This window comes from Pantherophis guttatus, chromosome 5, assembly GCF_059756535.1.
Source record: "Pantherophis guttatus breed Tessera chromosome 5, ASM5975653v1, whole genome shotgun sequence".
NCBI classification, from domain to species: Eukaryota; Metazoa; Chordata; class Lepidosauria; order Squamata; family Colubridae; genus Pantherophis; species Pantherophis guttatus.
This window is the reverse complement of record NC_142067.1, coordinates 19,455,286-19,469,906: the sequence shown is the minus strand read 5'-3', so window position 1 is coordinate 19,469,906 and position 14,621 is coordinate 19,455,286. Positions and strand designations below refer to the sequence as shown.

General features: G+C 38.2%; 1 protein-coding gene across 1 annotated transcript; it reads left to right on the top strand.

Moving 5' to 3' along the window:
- The first annotated feature begins 496 nt into the window (after positions 1-496).
- On the top strand, positions 497-6,548 carry LOC148113290 (vitelline membrane outer layer protein 1-like). The gene is made up of 3 exons (XM_087895651.1): positions 497-667; positions 3,705-3,808; positions 5,431-6,548. The coding sequence occupies exons 1-3, from the start codon at positions 497-499 to the stop codon at positions 5,729-5,731; spliced, it is 576 nt and encodes a 191-aa protein (XP_087751777.1). The 3' UTR covers positions 5,732-6,548.
- Positions 6,549-14,621: the final 8,073 nt, after the last annotated feature.

The following is a 14,621-nucleotide window of genomic DNA, read 5'->3' as shown; positions in this document are numbered from 1 at the left end:
CCTCTGACAATCCAAATTGAGTTGCCTGATCGTTAGAGGCATTTAAAAGAAAAAAAGTCTCTGCCGATCAGGCAATTCAGCTGGGATCGTCAGAGCCTTTTGAAAGCATTCGCTGAAGAGGTTGTAGAAAAAATGGTTTTAAAAGTAAAAAATAAAATAAAATTGGCCACCCAGTCACATTACCCCCCCCACCCCCAGCCATGCCCATAGAACTGGTGGTAACAAATTTTAGATTTCACCACTGGCCCCAGGTCAGATCCTCTTTTATGATAACAAACAGAAACTATTATACTATGTACACAGCATTTTGCTGGTCCACTAATTTAGTCCCTTTGTCAAAAATGAAATAAGATTTGTGTGGCATGATCTGTTTTTGACAAACCCATGTTGGCTTCTTGTTATAACTTTGCTTGCTTCCAGGTGTTCAAAATTATTATTTCTTACAGTTACTATTCTTTAATGCTGTTTCCACAGTTACAGTGAGGACTACCTAGTAATGGAAAATTCCATCAGTATTGTGGTCTTCCTTATCCTCTCCTGCTATGTCAGGGATGGAGGGGCAAAACCTTATGACTACATCATCGCTGTGGAAAATGGAGGACCCTGGGGCTATTGGGGAAAAAAAGAATTTTGTCCAGAGGGCCATGCTTCTGGTTTTGTATTGAAGGTAAACACAAATACAGATATTATCCTTGTCATTACTGTACCATTTTTTTTCTCAAATAGCTTTCTGATCAACAAGAAGTACCTCCCATTATCACTGAAGCACCTACCAAACTCTCTACGGTTCTCAGAGGCTTCTACATTAATTAATGCTGTTGAATAGTTTTAGAAATCAAGAGATATACATTAATATTACTTAGGAGCAGTGGTGGGTTTCAAAAATTTTTACTACCGGTTTTGTGGGTGTGGCTTAGTGAGCATGGCATGGCTTGGTGGGCATGGCTTGGTGAGCGTGGCAGGGGAATGATACTGTAAAATCTCCATTCCCTTCATATTCCAATGGAAGAATACTGTAAAATCTCCATTCTGTCCCCACTCCAGGGGAAGAATACTGCAAAATCCCCATTTCCTCCCGATCAGCTGAGAGACAGAGAACAGATGTGGTCGGGGCCAGTCAGAATTTTTACTTCCGGTTCTCCGAACTACTCAAAATTTCCAGTACCGATTCTCCAGAACGGGTCACTGCTGAAACCCACTTCTGCTTAGGAGTCACAGAAGGGAAATTAGGGTAACTAGGATCAATAAATCAAAAACTATAAAGGTGGGTAAGTTTACTCTTAAGAAGATAAGACTGAGGGAGGATATGATAGCATTCTTCAGACATTGAAAGAACATTATGCAGACAATGGTCAAGTACTGTTCTGTGCCAGAGTGGAGGAAATGAAATAATGGCTTTAATAGGAAGGCAAATTTGGATTGAATCTATGGCTGACATCCTTTGCACAGGCTGGGGATTGATTAGCATTCTAGTATTAGATTCTTGACTGATCTGATATATTCCTACTGGCACTTGGGCATTTTCTTGGTGATATGACAAGTCATTTTGCCATATGTCTTGTTGGTATTTGATCACAGAGACAATGAAGTGTAGGATGTGATCTGAGAGTTGGTTATTGCTTCTATGAGTGAGTGGGATTCCTACTATCTTGAAGGAGCCAGTGATGCACCCACACTTGAAGAACCCAAACCTCAACCTGATTGCTGGACAATATATACTGAAATCCAATTTTCCCTTAAGAACAGAGTTTAGAGAAAGTAGTAAAACAAAAACTGCAGAAAAAAATCTTGGAGGAAGAAAATTATTTGACTCCTAGCTGCGTTTCAGAGCTGGCTGAAGGATAGAAACAGCACTAATTACTCTTGTGAAAGTCCTTGGATGGAAAGTCCTAGACTTGGATGGAAAAACTGGGGCCTCCTAGTCCTAGTCCTATTAAGCTTTTAGTTGCATTGGTTATCATTAGTCATCTTTCTGGACTATCTACAAGAGTGGGAAATAAGGAGGTGCTGTTTTACAGTGGTTCAACTTCTTCCTGAACAAATTGATGAGGAACTCAAGTATGGATTCAATTATGAATTCCTTTACTGCTTCTATGTGAGATGTCACATACCTGGGGTTTTTTTCACACTTGTTCTTGATTAAAATCTTTATGAAAGCATTGAAAAAGGCTATCCGTTGCTGACAGAAGATAATAGTTGTAGCTCAGAGTTGAAATGAAGTGTTCTTTGTGCTTTTTGAGCTTTGATGTTTTCATGCTGACATTTCATTACCCAATCTAGGTAACAGCATCAGTGCTAGTAGAGAATGGGGTTTGGTCTCAATTTATATTCTTGTGGCTTGCCCTGTCAGTGTTGGTGGGAGCAGCTTTGGTGGGCTTTTTTGGTTGGGTTCCTTACTGTTAGCTTTTTTGGCAGTTCCTTGATTGGGGTATTGCTTACTTCTTAATTGGTCTGATATTAATCTCGATGTTAAACTATGTACATCTGGGTATTGATTGCTGGTGGAGAGATCTTTTTGTTCCCTTTTTGACTTGTTGATTGTCTCTTTTGCATGGTATGTAGATGTCGTTTATGTCTATGTGCTGATGGCTGATTTGTCTGAATGCCAGGCTTCCAGGAATTCTCTAGCATTTTTGAATTGGTCTAGGTCCTAGGATGTTCAAGTTTCCCAGTTGAAACTATGGTTAAGTATGTCCTTGTTTTGTGAAAATTAAAGAGTTTTTATAATGTCTTCTGACTGCTAGTTGGTGTTAATGGATGTGTTCTATAAGAATCTTTGATATGTGGATGATACATTTTTAATCCCATAAATTGCAGTGGTTGCCCTTGTTTGTTGTTTGATGGCCATGATGGTTTGGATGGAACAAATAAAATAATAAAATAACAAAAACTAACTAACTAACTAACTAACTAACTAACTAACTAACTAACTAACTATGCTCTGGCATCAAAACTGTTAGGTTTTTTTATTGGCTCCTGTGGTAGTCTTAGGTGGAATCACACTTTGGTGGAATCACATAGATCCAACTTTGAGATTTCTGTATTCAAAGATTCTTCATCATCAACAGCTGGAGGCTATGGCCAGGAGACATTTTTTGAGAATGTTTAGGAGTAATATAAATTTTACCCATTAGGTTTTAGGGAATATCACACATATGTTTCAATATTTTAATGGGTTAGGGTTAGGGTTGTGTCTCTGAAAATCAGTGGCTGTGACACAAAATACTATGGACCAGTGGTAGGTTGCTACCGGTTCGCCCTGGATCGGGCAAACCAGTAGCGGCAGTGGCGGGAGGCTCTGCCCACCCACCCAGAAGCTTCTGTGCATGCGCAGAAGCATCACCCGCATGCACGAGCGCTCCCGCACCCATGAGCGAACCAGTAGCAACAGGTTTTGAAACCCGCCCCTGCTATGGACATGACTTGGGGATATTTCAAAGGCTTCAGATTAGTCCTGGTCATCTTCTGCTGAAGGACCACATAAAACGCATTTCCCTGTAGGATTTTGAAAAAAGCAAATTAAATTAAAATTCAAATAGAACATGTCTTTGCACAGAGCCTACCCCCTAGAGAAAAGGACAGTTTTCTCTAAGGTATCTCCAAAGTCTGCTTTAATATGGGTAGTATCATGATCATTTTTAAAAGAAGTGACTTAAAGTATGCTAGTTATTTTGATCCATTTTTTCCTCTCTTTTCTGCACTAGGTTGAACCATATCAAGGTGGCATAACTCATGCAGATGATACATCCCTGAATGGCATACGCCTATACTGTGATGATAAAAAGTTTATTTCATCTGTTGTTGGGAAGTGAGTAGAATCTTAGCTTAAGTACCGGAGACAAATTCCTTGTGTATCCTATCGTATCCTACCCTACCCTACCCTACCCTACCCTACCCTACCCTACCTTACCCTACCCTACCTACCCTATCATTTTCTATTTTCATTTTCTATTTTCATTTCTGAACTACCCACATCACTGTTTAAATTTATGTATAATCCTGTATGTTGTGCAGCCCTATTACCAATGTTAGTCAGGAATTGGTTGAATTAAATGATAGATCATCCCAATTATGTCAAACATATCACTGAGCTGGATTAGGCATTCAGGTCAACCACAGTTACAGTCCCTAGAACTATCTTCCATAGGTTCTTTCGATATTGTGGGGTCCACAGCTCCCAGAATTCCTTCCAAACAACCGGGGGCCATTCAGCTGGACAGTTCTAAGAGTCAGAATACATCTATCCTATATTAAACTGGGGAGGATTGTCTTACAAAATGATAAATCTGGAAGTATGCTTTCTCTTCAGCATCTTGGTATGAAGAGTTATTGCTGTCTAACTATTAGAGATCATGTACTAGAACGAAAATTACCTAATATTTTGTCCCTTTTAAAATTGTAATATTCAGAATGGTATCATATAAAAAATGAATTGGAACATTATAGATTTCATCTGAAACAGTTTCATTTTAAGCAAAATGAGGCTCCTTTGTTTTTTGAAGTAGTACATTGAATTAATTCAATTTTTTTGTAATGCAGAGGAGATGGTTATTTTGTCACCCCAGCAAACCCTCTTCTTGCAAAAAATAATACCTTTTTATCTTATTCAATCAATTTGCTTTAAAAATTCTTTAAAGGAATTTCAGTGAAATTCATGTGGAATATGAATAGACTGCCATCCCTCTGCCTTCTCTCATGCCTTCACTACTAACAAAGTAAGGCCGCTAATTTTTTTCTCTTAGAAAAATTTGGCCTGGTCAATTTCTCTGCCCATAAATCTGCTGGAGGATTTAAGAAACCCATTTCTTCTCAGCTCTGAATAAAACTTCAACAATTTACAATAATCTCAGATGTGTATTATTTGATTTCTCTATAGATTTCACATCTGCACTCTTCACGAACAGGCAGATAACTTGCAAAGAAGCAAAAATAGAAATAAATGCTCAGCTCCTGTGAGTAGCTGATGGACATGAATATGAAGAGTCATTTAAAAAAAATGATTGCTGGGATCAAGAATAGATTATCACAGTTAGCAATAGCGATAACATTTTGATTTATATACCGCTTTACTGCTCTCTAAGCAGTTTACAGAGTCAGCATATTGCCCCCAACAATCTGAGTCCTCATTTTACCCACCTTGGAAGAATGGAAGGCTGAGTCAACCTTGAGCCTGGTGGGATTTGAACTGCCAAATTGCAGTCAGCTGGCAATCAGCAGAAGTAGCCTGCAGCACTGCACTCTAACCACTGCGCCACCGAGTTCCCTTAGTTTTGAATCTCCTGTGTTTTACAATAAAAATGAATGCCCAGCTGATTTTTTTTCCACCACTACAATAAATACTGTATATTATCTTGACTAGTCCCTTCTGAAGTTTCTTTTGTCCACTTCTGGATAAGCTGCTCAGGCTAATAGTAATGTTTTCTTTGGCAGATGGGGTGCTTGGTCTAATATAAAGTATTGCAGAGGACACTCGAAACTTGTGGCTTTCTCTCTAAGAGTGGAAAAACCCCTGGGGCCATCAGATGATACAGCAGCCAACAATATTCAGTTCAAGTGTAGTAATAATGAAATATTGGTAGGTAATTCCCATGAGTGGGGGAAATTTGGTTCATGGAGTTCCACCTGTGGTTCTGGAACTTATATATGTGGACTTCAGACAAAGGTGGAGTTAGTACAAGGAACAGATGATGACACTGCACTGAATGATGTGAAGTTTTTCTGCTGTAGTTAACTCTAAGGCAGATGCCAATATAATGTGCCTTTGTCAGGTAGCTTTATTGAACCTATTTCTGTTTATTAGATGTATATTCCCCCTTGTCTTCCAGGAGTTCAAATTCAGGCTCACCCACAATTATGAAAGCTCACATCATAAATTTGGGCTAGTCACATTCTCTCAGTTTAATTTACTTCAGAGATCATGATTGTTGGGAGAAATGGAAGAAAAAAATGCATTCTTCACTGCTTTGAACTCGTAGAAGAAGCTAGAATAATAAACCTAACTGATAAACAGACAAATAATTGAGAACTAATTTGATCTAGTTGGTAAGGCACCAAGCTGGAAACCAGGACATAGTGAGTTCTAGCACCATCCTAGGCATGAAATTGACTGGGTTACTTTGGGCCAGTCACACTCTCTCAGGCCCACATCAGGCTTGAGTGACAAACCTGTTAATCAATTCCAGGTGCAAATAATGGATCAACACTATATATACATATCCTGACAATTAATTCACAGCCCCTTGGTGTCAGGGTTTAAAACAGTGGTGTCAAACTCACATCATCACAGCGGTGCCACGTGGTGTTTTGGGACTTTTTTCCCCTTCGCTAAACTGGGTGTGAGTATTGCCAGTGCGTGACACATCTGGCCCATGGGCCAGGAGTTTGACAGCCGTGGCTTAAAAGATAAATTTAGGCTTGAATAAAACAGTGCTCCCAAGTCTCTTATCTTTTCCTCTAGAAGCAAGCTGTAACCCTTTATTAACATAGTCAAAGGCAATGCCATATTTCTGTCTCCATTTCTATCAAATGAAAATAAAACTGGCTTTTTTCTGCAATGTGTTAGCCCTTCATTTTCAAAGGCTTATTTTAAATTTCTTGGCCATGCTGGAAACCCATTTGTTGTAGCTCCCATTTGTTGTAGCTCCCTATTTGAGTAGGTGAGTGATCCTTGGGCCAATCTCACTAAGCAGACAAGTTGTGGAAGTTTGTGGAGATGGCCTTGAAGAAAGAATTGAGTTACCATTGTGTAAACCTCAACTTAGCATGGATAGACAAAATGAGGGAAGGAAAAAGCTCAGTTGCCTAGCCTTCATTTTCTTTATGTAAGGGGGGAGGGAGGGAGAGAATCTCTGTTTTCCAGATTCAAGATCACATAAAAATAGTTCAGGTGTACCTGTAGTTCAGGTGTCCATTTCTTGACTGAGTCCACCTTGAAGGGTTGACATCTAGCTGCTTATCACCAACGTCCACTCTACCTTCTCCCCCATATCCACTCACTTGCCTATTATTAACAAAATACATCCCTCCCTTGAAGTGGAAGATGGATGGAGCTCTCTGAGTTTCTTCCTTGCTTTTATGACTGCTTTCATGTTAGGAGAGAACAAATAGCAATCCAAGCAATGGAAAACAGTAATAAGGAGATCCTTATTAGATTGCAGGCTGTGGAAGGTACTCAGCAATAGACATTTAGGTGCAGACTCTAGAATCAATAACATATTTAGAAATTAAATTGCACATAGATGTATAGTTTATGTTGTGGTTGTCTTGTGGTTTGTTTCCATTTGGTTAGGATGAATAACAGTACCACTTGTGAATTGTCTCTAATTGTATGTACATCTGGACCTAATCTACAGGTATGGTTGACTTGCAACCATTCATTTAGAGATTGTTCAAAATTACAATGGCATTGAAAAAAGTGATTTACAACCAGTTCTCAAACTTACATACATTGCAGCATCCTCATGGCCACAGGATCAAAATCCTCATGGCCACAGGTTATCTTTGAGACCGCATAGCTCCCAGCAACTGGTAAGATCCCACAGAGTTGTTCTCCTCCGGGTCCCATCAGCTAAACAATGCCGGCTGGCGGGCCCGTGGGGGAGGGCCTTCTCTGTGGCTGCCCCAGCTCTCTGGAACCAGTTACCTCCTGAGGTCCGGACCATTCCCACCCTACTGGCCTTCCGAAAAGCTGTGAAGACCTGGCTTTTCCAGCAGGCCTGGGGCCGTTGATCTCGCTTTGTGATCTGAGGAGATCTGGCCATGAATGGTGTGAATGCGTTCTAAGGTTTTTAATGTTTTTTAATCTTTTAAATGTTTTTAGAATGATTTTTTAAAAAATGTATTGTGAGCTGCCCTGAGTCTCTGGAGAGGGGCGGCATATAAATTTAATTAATTAATTCATTAATTAAATGAATGAATAAATAAATAAATAAAATTTGGCTGCCTGGCAACTGGCACATATTTCCAATGGTTGCAACATCCAGATGTCATGTGATCACCATTTGTGACCTTCCCAGCTGGCTTCCAACAAGCAAAGACAATGAGGGAAGCCAGATTTGCTTAACGAACTCATGACTCATTTAACAAATGCAGTGATTCGCTTAACAAATGTGACCAAAAAAAGTTGTAAAATAGAGCAATATTCACTTAACCACTGCTTTTTGTTAAACAATGGAAAATTATGATAGAGTTCTGAGTTTCCTCGATCAATTATGTTGTTCTACTTGTGAACAAGGACAGATTTTATTTCAGCATTTTGGTTTCCACATATATTTTTAGTTTTCGGTAGACTACCCAAAGAAAACTTGGGTACAATGTGAAATATATTATAATCCTACTTCTTGCCTGATTGCACAAAGGACATGTGAAATTAAAAAGAAATTGATCCTGAAATGAGATTTTTTTGGGCAGGAAAGGAACAAACAATCCCTACCTGTGGGATATTTCCATCTGCAGATATTAATCAGGTACAAGTAGTAGTCATTTCTTTTATGCCCATGGCAATGACAATAATGTTTTCTTAGCGCTATTTAATTTGTTGGAAAGAATTTCATTATAATTCATCAATAAATAATCTCAAATAAATTAATCCAAAATTGTTAACACAAAGAACAATTCAAACCAAAAGCTATCATACAAGCCAGAAAGTTTAAAAATAGTTGTTGCTATTACTTTGACAGTTCTACATTTTTATTTAAATCAAAACATTTTTATGACTTATGAGGTATTAAGACTAAAAAGTAAGAGTAAATATAAGCAGAAACTGCCATTTCTTTCTCAGGTTAGGAAAAGAGATATATATCTAACAGATAATTGCCTTTTAAAAAATCAGTAATCTTTACATTTTACTTCATCTCTCTGTATAATAAGCTCCTCATAGAATTTTAGAATCAGAAGGAGCCATTTAGCTAATCAAATCCAAACACCTCTTAAAGGGGTAAAAGACATGTGTGGATCCCTTCAGAGTCTTAAAGAGGCTATACCAGTGGTGAAATCCAATTTTTTTTGCTACTGGTTCTGTGGATGTGGCTTCGTGGGTGTAGTGTGGCTTGGTGGGCATGGCAGGGGAAGGATACTGCAAAACCTCCATTCCCATCCCACTCTGGGGCCAGCCAGAGGTGATATTTGCCAGTTCTCCGAACTGCTCAAAAATTCCACTACCAGTTCTCCAGAACCTGTCAGAACCTGCTGGATTTCACTCCTGGGCTACACCAATGCTGATTCATTCTCATTGCATCAGCCTTATATTTCATCAGCTTTACAGTTGCATTAGCTTTACATTGGCTGTCAGCTTTAAATCATCATTACCCTGACATTCCCTGCTTAACACAGAGATCCAGTTGCACTTTGTGTCTCCTTTTCAAGGAACTCCTCCTCATCTTGACCATCCTAAAATACTTCAAAGCCAGTGAATTTTGATATTGATTTCAGGGAAGGTGATGACAAAATCGGAGAGCCTAAGGTTGCTTAAGGGCATCTAGTGATCTTAGTGGCCTTAGTGGCATCTAGTGATCTTAGTGTGAATTTGCAACATTCCATTTCTTTACACTGATCCCCTACAATTAATCCATCCCCTGCAAATATGAGAAATAATCAAAATAGCACTGCTCTCCTCTTCAGAACACTTTATTCCAAATATATTCAAGTGTCTTCCTTGACGCTCTAAGAACTGATACACTATTAGGTCAAAGCTCATGTAATGCAGCATTTGAAGTCAATCAGTGGCCAATTAGATACAGTCAATACTCCATAAACAGGATTATTTAATATATATTGGCTCTATCAACAAAGTAATTAGTAGTGCACAAGTCTACTAGCATTAACAGTCTGATCAATGTATTTCTAACATTGAAAAAGGGAGAAAAAAGTTCTTTTGAATCAAATTCTTCTCAGCATGAATGTTTCCAGCTTAACAATATCCTTTTTCAAGTGTAACGTGATGACCTCAACTGTGTACTTCATTCCAAATGCTTTCTCGTCATAGATTTATATAAGGACATTGTTTCCACCCTCTTCTATTTACAGCTCACTTCCTAATGAATCCAAGCATGGAATTTGTCTTTTTTTTTTTTACAGCTATTGCATACTGTGTTGATATTTTTATTGAAATAGCTACCATGCCAATGATGGCTTTCTTGAGCAATTACTAGCAGCTCATAACATATATATGAGGCTTCAGAGGAGGAGGATTATGCAAATATGCATCGCTTTGGACTAGGTTTAGCCTGAATTCCCTTTGCTATTTTGATGTTCATTCAACCAGATTAGAGAGCTCTTTTTGAAGGTCTTTACCATCATTTTTTTTGGTTTTACTGTTTTGAACAATATGATATTGTTCTCTTTTTTGTGCATCCCTTAAACCAGAGGTCTATGGAGATTCTCAGTCATCCAGGTCATGGTTGTCCCAAAGGTATTTTTTCAAAAGGCAACTGTTTATTCCTTGAAAACATTTCACTTCTCATCCAAGAAACTTCTTCAGTTCTGAACTGAAGAATCTTCTTGGATGAGAAGCTAAAGTCTTCAAGGAAAAAAAAAAACAAATTCCAGTTGCCTTTTGAAAAAGCACCTATGGGATGGCTTATACCAGAGGGATATAAACACAAATAAATTCCAAAAACACTAATCTGAAGGGAGAGGAGAACAGGCTGAGATAGTGGAATTGTGGATATCTCTCAAATCTGAACATTCTCAATTTATTCTCTCTCTCTCTCTCTCTCTCTCTTTTGTTCTTATATCTAGCCAATTATTAGTCTTTAATAACTCCGGATATACAACGCCTATTGGATCATCCCTATCTATATGCTTGCTGATGCTAAAAAAAAAAAAAATATGGCTGGTGGTGGGGGGGGGGGGATGGAAGGATTAGTTCTGACAGGATGGGGGGAAGGGTTTGGAAGGATCATATTTCTGTTCAGTCATCTGGTTGTTGGCACTCTCCCTGAGAACTGGAAGGTTATTAAATCAGCAATTACATAGTCTGCTAAGTTTGGGCTAAACCTGTTACTTCCCATCTAGTTCTTCATAGCCATGAAGCCAGTATTTTTCTTAACCTTGGGAGTTTGAAGATGTGTGGACTTCAGAATTTTATCACCCCTATCCCACATCCCTGATTCTTGCTTTCCCTCTTTCTCCCCGCCTTCAATGGCGGGGCGCACCACGTTTGACTTTTCTCCCTTTTCAATTCATTGGGTTTCTCCTACGTCTCCTTAAAGCTGACAACCTCCTGATCCTTTTTTCTTGGCCCACGGTCTGCCGGTGGTTTTGTAAGACAGAGCTTCCTTTGGCAACAACATCAAAAGTCTCACATAAGCCTGACTGTGGGGGAGTTATTGGCTGCTGCCCAATTTTTTTCCTCTGACATGAGCAGCCTATGATGATAGAAGTGCCTTTTCAATTCTTAAGGAAAATTAAGCCCCCAAGGAGAGGGAGAAAAGGAAAGAAACCAATGGAGAAAGGCAGCTGGTAGTGAATTTTTTCCCCCGTTCTGTGCATGACATTTCTATTCCATCCACTTTTCACAGCAGGTTGGTAGGAAGGCCTTCACAATTATTTACAGATAAAGCCCTCACATGGAGAGTGCAATATGTTGCCTGGCTCTTACTTGGACCCCTGCTTTCCCTTATGGCTAACAGGCATAAGGATGTGGGTTGCCTTGCTTGCTTTACAAATAAAGTTCATTCTTAAAATTAGAATGGGTGACACTGGAGGGCTGAACTCAATTAAGAAATGAATGTTTCAAACTGAAAACATGATGCCTGCAAGAATATGGATGGCCAGTCAAAGGAGTTTGAGTTTCCTGTTTCTCTCTGTTTTCATCTACAGGTCTTTGGATTTTGCATTCTAGATATTGTAATCCTAATTTTGAAAAATCTAGGGAAGATGAATTGAAAAGCCAACAAATCGTAGGGTCCCTTGGCATGTCCAGGGGTAAAATGTTCAGGGCAAAAACAAGATGATAGGAGGGATATCTTCATAAGGTCTCCTAGAAAATGTACATTACATAAAGGATTTGAGCAATTGTGTTGTTTACTGATCCCTTTTTGGTTGCATTGTATTGCTTTTTTGAATTAAATAGCATCCTGTACTTCTTTAAAATTAATGTGTAACTTTTCTTAGATTAAAGCCACTTTTCTGCTTTTGTAAATAAAAAGAACATTCTGAAACAAGTAATTGGCTCACATCCTGAACAAATGCGGTACAAAGAAAGTACTTGGTAATTCTTCCTCAAATTAGGAAGATATTTAGAATGTGATATTAACATTGATTAGATGCATTGTACAGAGTTTCATATGTGTATATATGTGATGGCGAACCTATGGCACACATGCTGGAAGTAGCACACAGAGCCATTTCTCTGGGCACGCAAGCCATCGCCCGTTGGTCTTCCGGGTTCCAGCGCACTGGCCAGCTGTTATTCACGTGTGCCGGACCGCTGGAAACTGGAAGATCATCTTCCTAGCATGCACATGCGCACCGGGTGGCTGCTCTTCCGGTTTCTGGCACGTGCGCCCCTGTTTTGGCACTCAGTGCCAAAAAGGTTCACTAACACTGGTATATATACATTATGAGTATGTACATAATATATACATATACACATATTTTCTGAACAAGACTTGTACAAGAAAAGTACTAGGTAATTCTTCTCAGAACCAGGAAGGTATTTAAAATGTGTTACTAATATATTATTTTAATGCATTACATTGACCATAATATGTATATATACTTTATATATTTTAATTCTCGTCTATGTGTGACTGTGTGTTCATGAATAGCAAAGTCACATAAAAGACTGTTTTTAAATTGTTCAACATTAACCTGATATTATACTTGCTATATGTTAATATGCTGTTTATATGCAGTTTTGTTACTTAGCTGCTGTGTTTTATTTGGTACGTACTAATTTAACAACATAAAAGGGTTAATAAAATGCTGTTTATTAAAAGTTTTCAAAACCATTTCTACTATACTTTATAATATTTACCTATCATCATCCTTTTACCATGTTATTTATGTCTACTGTGGAATAAGTGGAGGTTTGCTTGAACAAGTGCCCATTGCAAAATCCTGTATGACTGAAGGAAAAAGATTAAATAAATTCAGGTATGCAATAGTCTTTGTCAATAGTCAGTTAATTTACCAATTTGATTATTTGATCTAATATAACCATGGAATACAGCTAGTTCTTAATTTACGACCAAATTGACTCCAAAATTTCTGTTGCTAAGTGAAATAGTTGTTAAGTGAGTTTTGTCCCATTTTATGACCTTTCTTGCCAGGGAGGGAGGGAGGGAAGAAGGAAGGAAGGAAGGAAGGAAGGAAGGAAGGAAGGAAGGAAGGAAGGAAGGAAGGAAGGAAGGAAGGAAGGAAGGAAGGGCTCTAGTTGATCGGGATCATCAGTGGAAGGATTTTATTAACCTCATGTTCAATTTATTTGTACCTCTTTAGGCATCTGACTAATTACTATGGAAACCGAACACTGGCTCAGATATATTGGTTTAATCCAGCAGTGCTTTTCTTATTATCTGCATTGCCAGCATTTCTAATACAATGCTTATTATTCAAGGATTAGGTAACATATTAATAATGTGTGCTTGTGCGTAAAATTAATTTCCATTAATTTTATTAACGTTACCTAATTAGATGTTACCTAATCCTTGAGTAATAAGCACTGCGTTAGCAATGCAGGCACTGCAGATAATTAAAATTAAATTAATGGAGCTTGGAAAAAGCAAAGCAAGGTCAAGAAACAGAGTGGTGGTTTAAAGTTGCTTCACTGGTGCAGGGAATAAAGGTAAGCATGAATGATCCCAAATTTTAACGTAAAATGTAAAATGGGCCACTTGAATTGAAGAGATTAATTGCTTCCCGTAACTGGCAGATAATTGTAACATGCCATCAGAAATATACCCAAACAAAATTCATGCTAGATAAGGAAAAGAAAAAAAAAAAAAAAGGTAGAACATAAAATTCTTGGGTCCTATACTATCTGTTATTTAATATCATTCAGCTTGATAAAGCATAAAATTAGGATCATGTATTACAAAATGTTCTTCCTTAAATCTCAGTATGAACCTCCTGAGTGAGGAACTAACTACTTCTTAATTTTCTGAAGATAACAATCAGAAAGTTAGAAAGTACCATTCACCATCAATACCTCCCTCCCTCCCATGAATTAGAGTCCTTAAATTTCAGAAAAGATCAAAAAGATGAAATGTGTTGAATTTCAGCAAAGTATAAATTTGTTTTGGACTTATGGTGATAACATTAGTTCAGCACCAACATTGCGCTCATTACAGTGTTCGGTTAATAGTTCGGTTGACAGTTCTTGTTTAAAATGGACTCAACTGGACAAAGATAATGAGACGCAAAGAGGAAAAAGCAGCAATAAAGAAATATAAATATAAATTAGCAGCCATGGAATTTAGAGCAAAAATGGGAAGTATAAAAGCAAGCCTGAAAAATGACTGTTTCAGGCTTTTGCCAATTTACAGATGAAAAAGATGTCTATCGGTTAATTGGCCATCTCCCAGTTTTATCAATACTTGGAAATACTTCTGAGGTTTTTAATTGTGTCTTTTGAATGGTACATAATGTAGTTTATTGATGGCTGATTTGTCTGAATG

Excerpts from the sequence above, each read along its gene's own strand:
- LOC148113290 (XM_087895651.1), top strand. The coding sequence starts at position 497 with ATGGAAAATTCCATCAGTATTGTGGTCTTCCTTATCCTCTCCTGCTAT. Across the intron at positions 668-3,704 it reads CTTCTGGTTTTGTATTGAAG|GTTGAACCATATCAAGGTGG; the intron begins GTAAACACAAAT and ends TTTCTGCACTAG. Across the intron at positions 3,809-5,430 it reads ATTTCATCTGTTGTTGGGAA|ATGGGGTGCTTGGTCTAATA; the intron begins GTGAGTAGAATC and ends TTTCTTTGGCAG.